Here is an 18,383-nt window from a genome sequence, read left to right on the forward strand (position 1 = left end):
TCTACTTGTAAATTAGTAAGTAGCAAGCTTATAGTAGAGACTGTTTGCACATTTGAGGACTTGAGTTGTGTTATTTTGCTGGGCTTGTCCCTTCAATTTGGAAGTTATTTAAATCACTTGCTGGAAGCAGTAAAGCTGTGACATAACTCTCTAGTCTTTGATATAGAGAAATGAGTACCAGTTGATGCTAATATGACAACTTAGACTTTGAGGGGTTTTCATTCCAAGCTTTGGCATGAATCTGTTAGTCACAATTTTATGTTTTTGAGAATCCTTTTTCTAGAACGGTTTCCCCTTGATTGTTAACGTCTAAGCATTTGGTGTCTTTTTTTTTTTAAAGCCCTTTAAAAAACAAAGTCCTTTTTAAGTAGGTATTGTTCCATGGAAACTCCAGAGTGTGTGTAGACTCTGTGCATGCCTTTGTGTGAGTTCAGTTTGAACAATTTGTTTTGAATCATGGGATGTCCAATTCTGGCATGTCTTTACTAATTGTGTTTTTTAAACACTTTTCTCATTTTTCAAACCTCATTTCCCTTCTTATTCAGAGAAGTTTAATCAAGGAATGAAATTTGTTTGGGGATAGGGCTGAGGGTGGGTTGGGGACTTGAATGACGTCAACTAGGGGTATTTCTTTTAAAGTGTTTCTCAAGCAGTTCCTGACAGTATTTAGAGATTTGTGTACTCATATTTTTCTGGATGAAGTAATGGTCTTAGTGAGACTTGCATTCTTAATGCAGGACAGGCTCTAAATTTGTAGTATAACTTCGTTGTTGAATCCTAGAAGATAATGAACGGAGACAGTGCTTCTGTTGTAGTGTTTCTGGCAGGTGCTCCCTAAAATGCACATATAATTCTCAGTTTTCTGGGCTTTTAATTCCACGGTGCTAGGAGATACCATTTGTTTCTGCAGCTCTTCTCAAAAGTGGGGAGAAAGAAAGTTTTGGGACCAGTGAGCAAGGGGTAACTGGATGATCCTCTAAATTTGTTTTTATTCAATACGTACTAGAGACCCTCCTGTGTATCTAGTAAGTGGTAATAAAGGTGCTAGGAAAACCTTAATTTTGAAGAACCTGGAGGCCGTAGAATATCTGAACTTGTAAGAGGAGAAAAACATGCCGTTAGACAAAACAGAGCTTAACTGCTGGCTAAGACTCAATGGAACTTCCACTTGCTCTAAAACCAGGGAAATCTTAGATAACTGGGTGTGATATCTATAGATACACATAGTCTATAGGTAAATACTTTATAAAATGAGGATCTTTCTCTCAGTTGGTGATCCTCTGGTTTTGGCTGTACCAAATTGTGAATATTCTTGCTGTGTTGTACCCAGTTGCTTTATATTAATTCTGCAACTTGAATTGGGGAGGGGTGGGACAACTTGGGTGGGGGAGGGAGGGGAGTGGGATGATACGTCTTTCGAAGACATCAGCTCACTGTGCTGAGAGAGGGACCAAACTCAAGGAAACCTCTGATCTATAAATTCAACTGCTGCATTTTTTTATAAATACATGTAAATGTCCTGTTGTAATATTTGATCTTGGAAATAAACACAAAAACTTTTCAGTATTAGTTTTTTTGTACTAATTGTTTTTGTGAGATAAAATTCTATATCACTTTCAATACAATTTATATAATACAGTACAGGTTTTAAAAACTTGCCTTAATAGTCTCATGTTTAGGACACTAGTATTGACAAAGGTTATTCCATGGTACCATTGTCAAGAGTAATGTCTGCTGGCTTTTTCTGTCTCTTAGTAGTATATCATGTTTATGGTCAGTGCTCTATAAATGTTGGTTGAATTGTGAAGTCATTGGGTTAACTACCCTCATTAGAAAGGTAAGATTCTGGGGGCCTCCCTGGTGGTGAAGGTGGTTAAGCACTGCACTATGAAGCAATCCACAGCCTCTGCAGCATGAGTTCGATCCCCGGACGGCCAGAGAGCAACCCACATGGTGCAGCAGACCTCTCCTGTCTTGCCTGCTGCTCCCCTCAGCAGTGTATTTCAGTCAGTCTGCCTGTTCTGTTCCCCACTCTGTCTCTGGTGAGTTCTCTCACCACCCCCCCTGCATCTCTGGCCTGTACCCCAGCTCTTGTATGCATAAATAAATAAATCTTTTTTAAAAAAGAAAGGTAAGATTCTATATTTGACATATTTGGGTAATTCAAGCATCTAGTCTTTCAGACCACCAATAATGACTTAGCTTAAGCAAGAGAAGGAAAAAGATAATCATTAAATAGATAAAAGGTGGGCCTCCCCTGTGGCGCAGCGGTTGAGCGCTGGATTGCAAAGCTGCCCGCAGCCTCTGCGGCGCCGGTTCGATCCCCGGCTGCTCCCCGGCCACCAGAGGAGGGTCCCGCATGGCGCGCAGACCTCTCTTGCAGCGCCCGCTGCTCCCCTCAGCAGTGTACTTCGGTCCTTCTGCCTGCTCTGCTCCCCACTCTGGCTCTGGTGAATTCTCTCACCCTCTCGCGCTTCTGACTGTATCCAGTGCTTGTATAAATAAACAAATAAACAAACAAATAACTCTTTAAAAAAATAAATAAATAGATAAATAGATAAAAGGTAAGTGATTATATTGTACAGCCAAAACCAGATGTTTCCAGGGTAAGTGATTATATTGTGGAATAGAAATTGGAGTCACTGCCTGGCTTACATAGTAACCAGTTTGCCCTACTCCACTCAGCAAGTATTGCTTATCCCCATGCTGCAGCAACAGATCCCAAATGGGACTTGCCATCGTCTGAGACCTTGTCTCCCTAGTCACATGGACTGGTCAAGAGCTAGGCATCCTACCTAATTGAGCCAGGAGGGCACCTTTTCCATTCCTCCAGCCACTGGTTACCTAACTATGCCTTAACCAGACTCACTATGTACCCAGTAGAGAGATGGCGATGAGCAAAACAGACATAGCCCCTGCCCTTAATTTACTTTCTTCAGAATACAAATAATACACATGAAAAAATACGGATTTGATTTAAATACCGGAAAGAACTAAAAGGAGGCAATTATTTCTCCTTTAAGATGTTGGAAAGTTGAAACATTTATCCTGAGAACTGAATGAATAAAAGGTGATCCATGTTACGAATAGGAGGAAAACTTAATAGCAGAGCAATAAATGATTATGTTAGGCCACAGGTGGAAAGTTAATGTATTTAAGATATTGAGAGAGATTGTGTCTAGCTTGTAGTGAACAACAGGATGGCAAAAATGAGTGAGATCCAGGTCATACAAGTCCTTACTAAGCACTAAGAAGAAGTTTGAATCTTGTTCTGAGTGTAACGAGAAGCTATTTATTATGTGGAGAGTGGATTGGAAGAGACCAAGAAAGAGCCTACTGCAATGATTAAGGTAAAAACCAGGTCTCCTGGACCAAAGTAGAGGCAGCAGAGCTGGGAGGCAGTATATAGAATAGAGGTGCATTTTGAAAGTAAAAGTTGAAGGCTTGATTACATGAGGAGTAAGAAAGAAAACCAAGAATGACATGTTTCCAGGAGGGGTAGGTAGTGGTATTACGGAGTCCAGAAGACTGGTAAATCAATTATGTTTGGTGGGGGAGAAATCATTTTGAATGTGTTAACTGATGTTTCCAAGTGCAGGTTTAGTAAAGGAAGTTGGACATGTCACCAGCTTGAATAAGAGGATTGGAATTTGAGGTTTCAGGAATCAACATAGATGGAGTTTAATACTCTTAAGTATGCGTAACCGTGGGAGAGAATGAAGAAGGCCCAGAACCCAGATATGAAGATCAATCAACATAAAAAGACCCAGTGGGCCTCCCTGGTGGTGCAAGGGATTAAGTCTCAGTGCTATGAAGCTGTTGCCAGCCACTGCAGCATGAGTTCAATCCCTGGCTAGGGAACTAACCCACATGGTGCAGCAGACCTCTCCTGTCTTGCCTGCTGCTCCCCTCAGCAGTGTATATCAGTCAGTCTGCCTGTTGTGCTCCCCACTGTTCTCTCTGGTGAGTCCATACACACCCATCCCCACACCTCTGGCCTATACACCCCAGCTCTTGTATGCAAAAATAAAATCTTAAAAAAAAAAAAAAGACCCAGTCAAGGAGGTGCAGGCCATGAAGGAGGCACACCAAAGGGGCAGTGTCAAGGGAGCCAATGGCAAGAATGTTCAAGAAGGACTTAGTGGCCAGTTGTCTAACTGAAGTGAAGAGCAAAAGAAAAGGACAATGAAATGTTCATTAGGGCCTCCCAGGTGGTGCAGCGGTTGAGCGCTGGGCTGCGAAGCTCTGCAGAGCCGGTTCGATCCCCAGCCATCGGGCAAGGGTCCCACTTGGCGCGCAGACCTCTCCTGCCGCCCGCTGCTCCCCTCAGCAGTGTACTTCGGTCCTTCTGCCTGCTCTGCTCCCCGCTCTGGCTCTGGTAAATTCACCCTCCCGCGCTTCTGACTGTACCCAGTGCTTTTAGAATTAAATAAATAAAATCTTAAAAAAAAAAAAAATGTTCATTAGGTACAAGAGTCGAGACCAAGAACAGTTTCAATGTGATGTTGGAATCACATAGAAGGAAGCCTAATTTGAGTGGATTGAAGTTTTTATTATTTTTATATTAATAAAAAAAAAAAACCACCTCTTCAGTGAACTGGTATAATTGGTAGCTTTTCCAATGTCTTTCTTCCTTTTTTTATCCCCAATTAAGGGAATGTGCTTTCTGGCTTAGTCAGCTGTGAGTTGAGGTTAGAGCCCACCCACAAGGAAGCTGATTAGCCTGTCAGACCTAGTTGGGAGACACTGACCTGATTGTTACTATCTTTTCCCTTTCCCTTCTGTTAGTAAATTACATTTTCCCAACTTTCTCTGTTCCTTGCTCAAATCCCACCTCTAGAACCTACAATATCCCCCAGAATGGAACATCTGTTTATCCTGTTCTCCCAAGCCTTTCAGCCTTGAGAAGCTTTTTCTGGCATTAGGCAAAATTTTTCCCCACTCAGACCTCATTCTTCAATTTGTGCCCTCAGACTCCCATTTGTTTCTCACTAGAAATATCACATAAAACGATAACATTGCCTACAATGGAGGCAAATTCTGGGGTTATTGACCCATCAGCAAAAAGTATTGTTTTAATACTTTCATGTCAGTGACCAGACCTGTGTTACCATAGATGGCTTTCCATAAGGAAGAGAACTTGACCTGAAGTTGACCTTACTTAGTAAAACTTCATTGCAAGTGTATAGCTTCCTTTTAAAGTTTATATGATTTTTATTGTTTGTAAGATTAGTCATTGGATTAATTGTCACAGATTTATCCTAGGAAAAAGGATCTACAGCTGCCATCATCAGTTCTAAATTTGGTTACAGTCAAATCCCAGCACTTGCCCTTGCTCCACAAGCACCATTGTAATGATGTACAATAGCCACTGAGTTGGGAACTGAGATACCTCCTAATATCTGCTATCTGGCAGTCAGCCATCAAATCATTCCCATTGCCTTAACTACATCATGTTTAACAAATACTGTGTATGTGTAAGACAAAACATAAAAAACACAAATACTGTATATATACTCCTTTTTGCTATGCTGAGATTCAAGAACAGAAGACTAACTCTAGATACCTTGTATTTAATTCTCAAAATAAATATGAGTTAGGGCCTCCCCGGTGGGGCAGCGGTTGAGCGCTGGGTTGCGAAGCTGCCTGCAGCCTCTGCAGCGCCAGTTCGATCCCCGGCTGCTCCCCGGCCACTAGAGGAGGGTCCCACATGGCGCGCAGACCTCTCCTGCCACCCGCTGCTCCCCTCAGCAGTGTACTTTGGTCCTTCTGCCTGCTCTGCTCCCTGCTCTGGCTCTGATGAATTCTCTCACCCTCCCGCGCTTCTGACTGTACCTAGTGCTTGTATAAATAAATAAATGTTAAAAATAAATAAATAAAATAAATGGGCCTTCTTTAAAAATAAATAAATAAATAGATATGAGGTAGACATTTTAAAAATGAGAAATAGACTTACATTATTACTGAGCATCAGTGAACTACTCAAGGGCACATAGCTAATAACTGAAACTTAGAGGCAGTAATACCTCCAAGAAGAGATTCCTTAAGATAGTTGGAATTTGCATTAGAGGAGGAAAAATATCTCAAACATCAATATGCAAGACTGTATACGGTCGGATGTATAGTTTCCAACCTCACTCACTCACTGTTACTTTGAGTAAATCCCTCTCCTAACAAATTTCACTCTATATAATCTCTTTATAATGAAGTTGACCTATCACTTATTTTTTTTGCTTTAGGTCTATTATACGGATCTAATGAGATAGTTTATAAATATGCTTCATAAGGCAAATAAATGTTTCTTATAAAGCTTTGTGAATCCTCAGCCTAGCATCTTTAGTCAAAATTCAGTTCTCGAGGAAGACACAGAAATTCAGTTAAGACTATAAATTATTCCCTTTTACAATGAAAATAAAAATTGAGGGCCTTCCCGGTGGTGCAGTGGGTCAAGCGCAGCACTGTGAAGTTGTCTGCAGCCTCTGCAGCACAGGTTCGAGTCCTGGCTGGCCAGGGAGATTCCCACACGGCTCGACAGACCTCTCCTGTTGGGCCCGCTGCTCCCCTCAGCAGTGCTTTCAGTCTGTCTGCCTGTTCTGCTCCCACTTTGTCTCTGGTGAATCCTCTCACCCTCCCATGCCTCTGGCCTGTACCCCAGCTATTGTATAAATAAAAAATAAATCTTAGAAAAGAAAAATTGAGGGGACCTCTGTTGAATTCTTCAGGCCAGAGGTGCGGGAGTTGAGAGGATTCACCAGAGACAGAGTGGGGAACAGAAGAGGCGATTGACTGAAATACACTGCAGGGAGGAGCAGCAGGCAAGACAGGAGAGGTCTGCTGCACCATATATGGGTCAGCTCCTTGGCCGGGGATCGAACTCGTGCTGCAGTGGCCACTGATAGCTTCACAGTGCTGTGACTTAACCCCTTGTGTCACCAGGGAGGCTCAAATTTCATAATTTAGGGCCTCCCCGGTGGCGCTGCGGTTGAGCGCTGGGTTGCGAAGCTGCCCGCAGCCTCTGCAGCACCAGTTCGATCCCCGGCTGCTCCCTGGCCACCGGAGGAGGGTCCCACATGGCGTGCAGACCTCTCCTGCCGCTCGCTGCTCCCCTCAGCAGTGTACTTCGGTCCTTCTGCCTGCTCTGCTCCCTGCTCTGGTGAATTCTCTCACCCTCCCACACTTCTGACTGTACCCAGTGCTTGTATGTATAAACAAACAAACAAATAAATAAATAAATCTTTAAAAATAAAAAAAAAAAAAAAAAATTTCATAATTTAGATTTGTGCATTTTCCTGTGTTTGTAATACGTAAGTTAAAAAAAAAATTAAATGCAATGGGAGCACAGAGAAATCAAGAAATCAGGGAGGATTTACTTGAGGATGTTTAAGATGGATCTTGAATAGGAGTTTGTCAAAAAGCGGGTCATGTCTCCCAGGCAGAGAGCACCACAAAATAGTGTGACTGGGCCTCCCTGCTGGTGCAAGGAGTTAAGTCTCAGTACTGTGAAGCTATCAGCAGCCACTGCAGCAAGGGTTCCATCCCCAGCCAGGGAGCTGACCAACATGGCGCAGCAGACATCTTCTGTCTCACCCACTGCTCCCTTCAGCAGTGTATTTCAGTCAATCTACCTGTTCTGCTCCCCACTCTGTTTCTGGTGAATCCTTTCAACCCCTGCATCTCCGGCCTGCACCCCAGCTTTTGTATGCATAGATAAATAAATCTTTAAAAAAAAATGGTGTGACTCTGGAACAAGACAATGGTGGCCTAGGGCTTGAACAAAAAATTAGAAGCTAGAACAGGAACCAAGCAACACAGCCAGCCAGCTAACAACAAACAAAGTAAGAAGAGGAATAAGGAAAAAAATGGTGGCCTCATTGCTTAGTTTTATTTCTGAAGTGCCCAAGTTCTGTGATGAGAGAGACATATATGGGCAGATACTGTGTGGAAAAGTGTTGCTGCTTGGGAAAAAAGGGGCATTTCTCATGGGTGGATTCTCTGACTCATAAAGGCGTTTTGGCTCACGAGGCCATGCTTCCTGGTTCCTTTCTTAGGGTCACATGAAAATGAGCAAATGTGGGTCATCAGGAGAGGGCTCTTCAGGAACCCACAATGGAAACCTGTGGGTGGTGGTGTGGAGGGACACACACACTCACTAAAGTGACCTCTTTATATATACAGATCCTCTCTGGCTTTCCTCAAGAGTCCTGTAGGAGGATACTCCAGCCTGACTCTGCAGCAGTCCTCTTGGGGGCTGTAGGAGTTCAGGCCCACTCTGAAGAGGGATCCCTTCTCCAGGTTCTTTCTCTCCCATTCTGATTCTTGTCACCAGAGGCAGGTAAGCAGAGATGAAAGGGCTCGATGAGGTGATGGCCAGGAGACAGTATGGTCTAGCATTGCAGAGCACACGCTTCCAACTCAAATGAGCCCCGACTCTGGCACCTGGCAGCTGTGTGACTTTGGGCCGTTTGTTTAACTTTCCTTTGCCTCAATCTTTCTGTGCACTTTAGGCCTTTACACATGCTTAAGATACTGCTCCTTTCCCAAGTTCACCTGTGTGATGCCTTATTCTCAGTCAAGTTTTGACTTGGACAGCACTTCCTCCAGGAGGCTTTACTTGCGTCTGCAGGGCCGCAGGATGGGATTATGTGTTCCTGTGTGCTTCCATTGCACCTTAAGTCAGGCACCTCTGCTTGGCTCTTGCTTATTGCCTTGTAAGCATCCCCACCAAACTTTAATTACTTCAAGAGGAGAGACCGCCTCTTGTTCACCATAGGCGCACGGTGCCACTCCTGGCATAGTGCCTGGCAGATAGTGGTCACTTAATATTTGATTGATGAAGGAATGATAGAAGAGGCCGGCTAGGTGATCAGTGAGGTAGATGGACACAGAGAATCTGTAGTCTTTGCCTTTGTATGACTTGGCTGAGCACTTTTACTGTTGCCCAACCATCCAGCCAATGAGTTGTTCACTGGGCCAAGATCTAGGTTAGAACAAGGCTTCCCCTAAAACCGGGTTTTAAGATTTTACCTTATGGGGAGCCTGGAGGAGCAAGGGGTTAAGTCTCAGCACTATGAAGCTATCCGCAGCCACTGCAGGCAGCAGGAGTTCGATCCTGGCTAGGGAGCTAACACACTTGGCGCAGCAGACCTCTCCTATCTCACCCGCTGCTCCCCTCAGCAGTGTATTTCAGTCAATCTGCCTTTTCTGCTCCCCACTCTGTCTCCGGTGAATCCTTTCATACACACCCCCACCGACACCTCTGGCCCACACCCCAGCTCTTGTATACGTACATAAATAAATCTTTAAAAAAAAGATTTTACCTTATGAGTCCACTTGCCTCTTCAGATAAGAAACTAGCTAAACTCTTTGCTAATATCCTGGCTTACACTTTGGAAGTGTTTTTCAGAATGTTGTAGTTTCAAGGGGAACTTAGGGAGAGGAAGTAAAATACAAACTGAGCTGCAAGTCTTTGAGGAAGAGCAGCCTACAAGTGCTTTTGGCATGAGATTAGTGGGATAGCCAGAGCTCTCTGAACCCCACAAACCCAAAAGGACATGCTCACCTTCTTAGTTTTCTGCATGCATGTCCAAATTTTTTAGTTTCCCTTCTAAAATTCTTTTCTCATTGGAAAATTTTCCACAAACGAGAGAGTTAGGAGGGTTTATTTAGGTGACCTGTGTCTAGAAAGACCTTACTCATAGACAGAATGACTGGGAGGTGGTGGAAGGCATTTCGGCATAAAAGTTGCTTCTGCCTATGGTCCAATTGTGTGTGTTTAAAAATCCAGCCACACTTCCTGGGCCTCTGACAATATGTCGGTCATCTGTGAGGGGTAAAGGTTATAATCATTACTTGCTAACACAACTCATCAACTAATTTACTCCAATACAGAAACTCACTGGGAGTTCTGCTCTCTGTGGAGGGAAGTGCCCAGAGAAGCATTGGCACCTGGCAGTGATGGGAAGACTCTTTTGACAGGTGACCTGTCTCCCCACAGCAGGGCAGACTCCTCACCCCAAGAACTGAGGAAGTAGTTGGTGCTAGTAAATTACCTCAGGAAAAGGGGGCTGTTACTATGGGCTGGGGGACAGCGGAAGGGACACATTATCCTCCTATGCTGATCCCCACCCTCCCCTCTAGGCCCCTGTATCCCTGGGTTAAAGGTTACTCTTCTTTCATATCCTACCTTCAACAGCCCCCCCACCCAATGCTTGTACCCCTTCCTCCTCACAGACCTGAACTTCCTTTCATCAGGGACAAGTTGTGTAATTCATTGTGAAAAATAAGGTTTAGCGAGCAAATACCATGTGGACATATGAAAACATTAGCAATTGCAGCAAGAAGTTCTCTATTGGGAGGAGGGTGAAGGTGAAATGGGCTCTGAGATTAGGGAGGCTTCCAGGGCTGGCAATGACGGGGAGAGTGCTGCAACAGCGCGCCAGTCAAATTGTTGCTCAACACTGTGCTGCAGTCTCTATACCATAAGCTGCTTATGGGGACAAATAGGAAACACCAGACCAATCAAGGTGTTTTTTTTTTTTAAAGATTTATTTATTTATGCATACAAGAACTGGGCTGTAAGCCAGAGGTTTGGGGGGGTGAGAGGATTCACCAGAGACAGAGTGGGGAACAGAACAGGCAGATCCACTGAAATACACTGCTGAGGGGAGCAGCGGGCAAGATGGGAGAGGTCTGCTGTGCCATGTGGGTCAAGGCTCCCTAATCAAGGTTTTATTAAAACTTTAGTAAATCATAAATCTGTCTTTAAAACAGTATGATGAAATCAAAATTGAGGATAGTTGTTACTAAGGAGTCTGGGAAGATGGTAGGATTAGAGAGGGCATACCTGGGGCTTCAAAAACATCAGTTAACAACTTATTTTGTAAGTTGGTTGTATTTATATGGGTGTCATTTAATTACTTCATGCATTCTGTTTACTTCTTTAAGTTGTGAAGTACTTTGTTATCTATGAATGTGTATGTGTATGTGTGTAAAAGAGAGGGCTTTAAATTGTGAAATACTTCATTATAGATGAATGTATATGTGTGTAAAAGAGGGAGCACTTCTGACCCATACATGTTTGCTCATTATATGCAAAGCAGTGTGTTAGAGGGGAGTGTCATGGGCTTTAAGGTGAGATTAGCTGTGTGTGTGTATGTATGTATGTGTGTGTGTATACACACACACACACACACACATATATATATACATGAACATCTTTATTAAAAAGAAAAGAGAAAAAGATAGGCACCTGCATAGTCATAGGTGGGCAGGGGAGCTACCTTAATTCATATTAAAAAAACCAAAAACCAAAAAGCAAAAAACAACAAGGGCCTCCCCCGGTGGCTCAGCGGTTGAGCGCTGGGCTGCGAAGCTGCCCGAGGCTTCTGCAGCGCCGGTTCGATCCCCAGCCGCTGGAGAGGGTCCCACATGGCGTGCAGGCCTCTTCTGCCACGCCCGCTGCTCCCCTCAGCAGTGTATTTCGTTAGTCTGCCTTTTCTGTTCCCCGCTCTGGCTCTGGTGAATTCTCTCACCCTCCAGCACTCTGTACCCAGTGTTTGCATAAATAAATAAACAAATAAATAAATCTTTAAAACAAAAACAAGTTGCATAGTAAAAATATAAAAGGGAAGAAATGACTATGTACAGGAGTGGAGGAGGTATTTTACAATTTATCTAGATGTGACATTTATATTTTTAATCAATTTTATTGATATATAACAAGTACCATAAAATTCACTAATTTTAAGTGTACAGTTTGGTGAGTTTTGTGGGTACATAGAAGTCCAGAATCTAGGTATAGAACATTTCCGTCATTGAATATAGTTTGCAGTAATAGTCAAGATATGTATGTTTTTGTTTTGTATATGGACTATTCCAGCACCATTTGCTGAAGAGACTGTCATTTTTCCACTGAAAAACTATCTTAAAAAAATCACTTGGGGGCCTCCCCGGTGGCGCAGCGGTTGAGTGCTGGGTTGCGAAGCTGCCTGCAGCCTCTGCAGCGCCGGTTTGATCCCCGGCCGGGTGAGGGTCCCACATGGCGCACAGAACTCTCCTGCCGCCCGCTGCTCCCCTCAGCAGTGTACTTTGGTCCTTCTGCCTGCTCTGCTCCCTGCTCTGGATCTGGTGAATTCTCTCACCCTCCCGTGCTTCTGACTATACCCAGTGCTTTATAAATAAATAAATAAATAAATAAATAAATAAATAAATAAATAAATAAATAAATAAATAAATAAATAGATCTTTAAAAAAAAAAAAATCACTTGGTCCCTTTTGGCCAGAACCACCATCTTTCAGTAAAGTTGCCCAAATGACCAACACAAAGAGAAAGAGGAGAGGCACCCACTGCATGTTCTCTAGGCCTTTAAGGAAACATGGAGGTGTTCGTTTGGCCACATACATGCAAACCTACAAGAAAGGGTATTGTAGACAGCAAGAGGAATGCCCCACACATGTTACCATGGTAAAATCAAAAGAGTCTATATGTCACTCAAGCTATGTCACTCAGCATGCAGTTACCATTGTTGCAAACAAATAAGCAAAGGGCAACATACTGGTCAAGAGAATTAATGTTTGTATTGAGCATATTAAGTACTATAAGCACCGTGACAGCTTCCTGAACTGTGTGAAAGAAAATGATCAGGGAAAAACGAAGCCAAAGAGAAAGGGACTTGGGTTCATCTGAAGCACCAGTCTGCTCCACCCAGAGAGGCTCGCTGGCCGAGAACTACTGGAAAGGAGCCTGCTGCTGGAACCTATTCCCCAGGAATTCATGCCTTGATAGGTGTGTGTGGGGGGGAAATAAGAGTGCTGGACTTTAAAAAAAAAAACTCTTATGATGTAAGAATTATACAAAATAAAATAAAATATTTAAAAAATAGCATGTATCTGTTGCTCCTGGACTAAAAGCTACAGATATGTATTAAAACATAAAGACAGATTATTTCTTGATGTGAACATAAATATTAGCATTTATTAAAGACTGAGTGCCGAGGATTTAAAAAAAAATCTCCTAATTGTATGTGTGTAGGCCTATTATGGAACTTTTTAGTCTGTTTCAGTCTTCTGTTGGCCTTTACATGCCATTAACTTTCTTGATAACTATAACTTTCTTGATAACTATAACTTTATGTAATATCTTGAAATCACATGGTGTAAATTCTTCTACTTTGTTCTTCTTTAAATGTTTTGGCTAACTTGGATCCTTTGCATTACCATATAAATTTAGATTTAGGGCCTCCCCGGTGGCTCAGCAGTTGAGCTCTGGGTTGCAAAGCTGCCCGCAGCCTCTGCAGCGCCGGTTCCATCCCCAGCCGCCAGGCGAGGGTCCCACATGGCGCACAGACCTCTCCTGCCGCCCGCTGCTCCCCTCAGCAGTGTACTTCGTCAGTCTGCCTGTTCTGCTCTCCGCTCTGGCTCTGGTGAATTCTCTCACCATCTCACGCTTCTGACTGTACCCAGTACTTGTATAAATAAATAAATAAATCTTAAAAATAAAATAAAAATAAAAATAAATCTTTAAAAAATAAATAAATGAATTTAGATTCAGCTTCTCAATTTCTATAGGAAAACTGCTAGGATCTTGACAGAAATTATGTTGCATCTGTGCATCAATTTAGAGAGAACTGACATATTAACAATATTGAGTCTTTTGATCCATGAATGTGATATATATATATATATATCTTCATTTTTAGGCCTTTTAATTTTTCTTACCATGTTTAATAATTGTGTGGAGGTCTTACACACATTTTGTTAAATTTCTTCATCAGTATATTTGTATGCTGTTATAAATGGTATATTTAATATTTAAAAAATTCTCATTTCTTGTATGTATACAGTAACATTTAAAATATTAATATTTTGTTCTTTGACCTTGCTAAACTCACCTATTAGTTCTAGTAACTTTTTTTTTAAAGATTAATTTATTTATACAAGAACTGGGGTACAGCAGATGCATGGGAGGGTGAGAGGATTCATCAGATACAAAGCAGGGAGCAGAAAAGGCAGACCGACTGAAATACACTGCTGAGGGAAGTAGCGGGCGAGGCAAGAGAGGTCTGCCACACCATGTGGGATTCTCACCCACCGGCCGGGATCGAACGCACACTGCAGAGGCTGCGGACAGCTTCACAGTGCGGCACTCAACTGCCTGCGCCACCAGGGAGGCCCTAGTTCTAGTAACTTTTAAATAGATTCCTTAGGATTTTCTAAACAGATAATCATGTTACCTGTGAATGACAAATTCACTGCATTCCTATCTATATGGTCTATATGGTCTTTACTTCTTATTTTCTTGTTGCATTGTTTTCAGTGTTTCACCTGTACAATGTTGAATGGAAGTAGTGACAGTGAAAGTCTTTAAAACGATATCTTTTACAGTGAAAGGATAACATCTTAAAAAATATTGTTTTTCTGTATCAAATATAAGTAATCACTGACTATAATAGAAGTATAAGCAAAATATGATGGGATGGGGAGTGTGTATATAAATGGCGGTTGGCAGAAAATATAGGAATTAAGTCCCATCCACTGAGGACTATTTACAAGATGCAGGGTTTTAAAACAAATTCCTTGGCTTCCCTTCATCTGAGCTTGGGAGGCGACAGTATGTGTGGTCTGCTTGCCCCATCTCACTCTAACCTATGGGGGTTCCGCTATCATATGCATCCAGCCACAGAGGTATCATGACTCCCCTCCATTGGTTCTAGGACATTGCTGTCTCCTTGCATGATGGCCTGCTCACGGATCTGCTCCCGAATTCTGGGACTGAGCCTTGGGATGACAGCCCTGTTTGCTGCTGCGGCCAACATGGTGCTCCTCTTTCCTAACTGGGATGTGACCTACCTGTTGAGGGGCCTCATTGGCAAGCACGCAATGCTGGGGTCTGGACTCTGGGGAGGCGGCCTCATGGTAAGTGTCGGGATCACTGAGTGTGAACTCCAAAAGTGCTCTCCAGGTTTGAAGCAGGTGGTTGGTGGGAGAAGTATTTAGATTCATTACAAAAATGTTTGATTTTAGAAATTGGTCTTGGGTTGGGAACAACTCCAAGGCATAGGAATCTCTAAGAAGACTTGTCAGGATTGCTGGACTGTAGCAGGGGCTAGGCATGTTGAATGTAAACATTGGCATATAGAGTCAAATTGTGTTGGCGGTCCAAAATTGGGTCCTGACAGTCAAAGAAAAACCCTCTGGGAAGGGTAAAATAATCAAGTCCATGGGAGACTAATTATGATATTTCAGAAGCCATAGGTGGCAGTTAGAAATATAAGTTACCCAATCTTTTCTCAACACTTTTCTCTTTTTTTCCCAGGTACTCACTGCAGCCACTCTCATCTCCTTGATGGGCTGGAGATATGGCTGCTTTAGTAAGAGAGGACCATGCCAAAGTGTAAGGACCAGATTCCACTCTTTTATCATGTACAATGTCCCCACATTCTATTACTTTAGGGACAGAATGGTAAAAGGACAATTTCAGTCTTGTAATTTGAAGTCATGTCCTGTTCTGCAAGTACCCCTTAATAGTCCTAAGCTCTTGGGCAATTTACTTAGCCTTTCTTAACTCAGGCACCCTTCCTCCCTCTCTCTTCCCTTGCTTCCTTCTTTCCTTTCATGCTCAATTTCAAGAAAGAAGAATCAGGGATAGGAGCTTGGAACTTTTGAAAATACAGTTCTCCCTTAAAAGGATCAGAAATGGACTAATTTGACCCTTTAGCCCAGAGGTTGAATGACTGCAATCTGAAGGTAAAAGTTTTTGATGCCAACAGGCTCAGCTAGAAGAGCCTGCTGAGTCACGGAAATACAGGTCCAAGTGCCAGTGTTTACCGTTATCAGCCCCTCCTCTCCCATCCCTTCCTAGATCTACCCAGTGAGCCCTATTAGACATCCTACTTTGGTTGTATTTTACAGAAAGTGCCATGGGGGAGGATTATTCCTGTGTAACGTGATGGGAGAAAGCCTAAGCATTGAAGAAGCTAGACTTACTCAGGTCACCCCCACAAGTCACCTAAGCACGACCTCATCTCAGGCTCAGTTTCTTCTTTCCCTCTGCAGATGCTTATTGCCATGTTGTCAAGTGGCCTGGCTTTGCTTGGAGCCTTGATTTGCTTTATCACTTCTGGAGTAGCCCTAAAACATGGTCCTTTTTGCATGTTCCATGATGTCTCATCCTTCAATCAGACACAAGCTTGGAAATACGGTTACCCATTCAAAGACCTACCTAACAGGTAAATGGATTAAGATTTAGATTTGCAGTCTTTTCAGAGAGGGAAAGACAGACACACAGATGGACTACAGACTCCTTTTGGTCATGCATTCTAGCATTTTGTTCCTCTGATGCTCAGAAAGTTGCAAATACATTGATGGTCACTGATAAGAAGCTAGTCCTATGACCTGAGCTGGGGGGAGGTGCCAAATTTCTATTAAGATTGCTCATTTGACTTGCCCTTCTTATTCTTCAATCCTTCAACCTCCTTATTTTTTGGAATAGGAATTATTTGTATGATCATTCACTATGGAACTCTGTCTGCCTGGAGCCTCCTAAAGCTGTCATTTGGCACGTGTCCTTCTTCTCCTCCCTTCTGTGCATCAGCTTCCTCCAGATATTCCTGGTGGTCATTCTTTTCATCAACAGCTTCCTGGGCCTTTTCTGCAGCCTCTGTGAGAAGTCATAGGTAACACCCTCTTATGCATGGGTTTTTTCCTCATAGGCTCCCTTGAATCCTTCTGCAAGCAGTGGGTGTGAATTATAAACAAACTTCTCTTTAGGTATCCTAGATAATAATGACAATTAAAGTCCTTGTATATATGTTGAATGATATAAAGTATTTTTTTAAAGATTTATTTATTTATTTATTTATTTGTTTATTTGTTTGTTTGTTTATACAAGCACTGGGTACAGTCAGTAGCGCGGGAGGGTGAGAGAATTCACCAGAGCCAGAGCCAGGAGCAGAACAGGCACACCAACGGAAATACACTGCTGAGGGAAGCAGTGGGCGTGGCAGGAGAGGTCTGTTGCACCATGTAGGACCCTTGCCGGTGGCCGGGGATCGAACTGGCGCTGCAGAGGCTGCGGGAACCCCGCGCTCAACCGCTGCGCCACCAGGGGAGGCCCTGCAGTTAACTTTTGACACTCATAGATTTCAAAGTGCCCAAGCTTAAAAATAGAAGTTTGTGAGTAATGCCGACAGTCCTGTCTTCAAGTTTGAGGTGCAATGCTACCAGATGAGAGGTGCAATGTTCCTGACTCTAGAGATTAGCTATAACAGCTCCCTTACTTTCTCTCTTCACAATTCAATTTACGGTCCTAGGAATGAGGGTGGGGGTGGGGCATGGCTTGGAAGGGAAATGGGGAGAGAAGGAAAGAGGAGGAAATGGAGGGGAGGAGGGAAAAGAAGGGAAGGAGAGGGGAAGAAAAGGCAGAGGAGGAGAAAGGGAGTCAAGAGACTAATGATGGGGAGAAGGAAGGAGAGGGGAGTTCTGCACTCATTCTACCTTGGCCCTGTAGCCCCCACACCTGGCTCTTGGCTGCCCTCTGTGGGATTCCAGAAGGCACCTGTATCCCCCTTCTTCTTCCTACCTCTCAGGAACACTTCACACTCATGCGAGGTTTTTCTCCTTAAATAAAAGCTACACTTGACTCTTGACTTGGCTTCCAATCATGTTTGGAGTGGAGGGGCTGATGCTAGTCTGTTCATCAGAACAGTATCAACTAAACATTTTATTAGAAGGAAAATTGTTTGTTCCTAACCTTGTGTATGACTTCGTGACTATTATCCTAGAATGAAGAGGATGTTTCCTGCTTGTAGCAAAGGAAGTACATCCTTGGAATAGACTGTCCTTCAGCTTTCTGTTATAGCAAGTGGCATTCAATTTAGTAATGATTTGTTTAGTTTATTATTCCCCAACCAAATCTATTCACTCTTTAGGGGAAAGACGGGGTTTTATTCATTTTAGTATCTCCAACATAGTAAAGTTTGTATTGAACTGATTTACGTGCAGAATTTTTTTGTAGATAGGGTAGAAAAACACAGTTCAGAAAATTATAAAATGTGAGGGAAAGTCTGCATTTTAAGGGTATGGCTTCTTAAAGCTGGTGAAACAGCATGGAGAAAATATATTATCTATCTCTAGGAGACACAGTGGACTGGTGTGCCAGGCGGGGACCAAGCTAGTTTGTGGAAGCATGATGGTAGCCAGACATGGGATTGGTGCTGCTATGACTAGGGGCATGGCTGAGCGTGCACCTGGTCCCAGGGCCCTTGCATAGACTCCAGCAGGAGGGTCTGCAGGCCAGTGCCAGAAGGAAGGCTCAGCAACCCAGCCAGATCATGAAGGATCATATTTGCAAGCAAAGAAGTGTGAATGCTGGGAGGACAGCCATA

The 18,383-nt window shown here is 43.1% G+C and overlaps 1 protein-coding gene across 1 annotated transcript; it reads left to right on the forward strand.

The window, feature by feature from the left end:
• Positions 1 to 9,809: 9,809 nt before the first annotated feature.
• On the forward strand, positions 9,810 to 16,756 carry TM4SF19 (transmembrane 4 L six family member 19). Its single transcript, XM_054701108.1, has 5 exons — positions 9,810 to 9,829; positions 14,712 to 14,913; positions 15,314 to 15,391; positions 16,054 to 16,226; positions 16,490 to 16,756. The coding sequence occupies exons 1-5, from the start codon at positions 9,810 to 9,812 to the stop codon at positions 16,671 to 16,673; spliced, it is 657 nt and encodes a 218-aa protein (XP_054557083.1). The 3' UTR covers positions 16,674 to 16,756.
• Positions 16,757 to 18,383: the final 1,627 nt, after the last annotated feature.

The sequence above is a fragment of the Talpa occidentalis genome, unplaced genomic scaffold (genome assembly GCF_014898055.3).
Source record: "Talpa occidentalis isolate TD23 unplaced genomic scaffold, MPIMG_talOcc4v2.1 talOcc4.4, whole genome shotgun sequence".
In the NCBI taxonomy this organism is placed as follows: domain Eukaryota; kingdom Metazoa; phylum Chordata; class Mammalia; order Eulipotyphla; family Talpidae; genus Talpa; species Talpa occidentalis.

Excerpts from the sequence above, each read along its gene's own strand:
- TM4SF19 (XM_054701108.1), top strand. The coding sequence starts at position 9,810 with ATGTCGGTCATCTGTGAGGG. Across the intron at positions 14,914-15,313 it reads TCTGGGGAGGCGGCCTCATG|GTACTCACTGCAGCCACTCT; the intron begins GTAAGTGTCGGG and ends TTTTTTTCCCAG. Across the intron at positions 16,227-16,489 it reads TTCAAAGACCTACCTAACAG|GAATTATTTGTATGATCATT; the intron begins GTAAATGGATTA and ends TTTTTGGAATAG.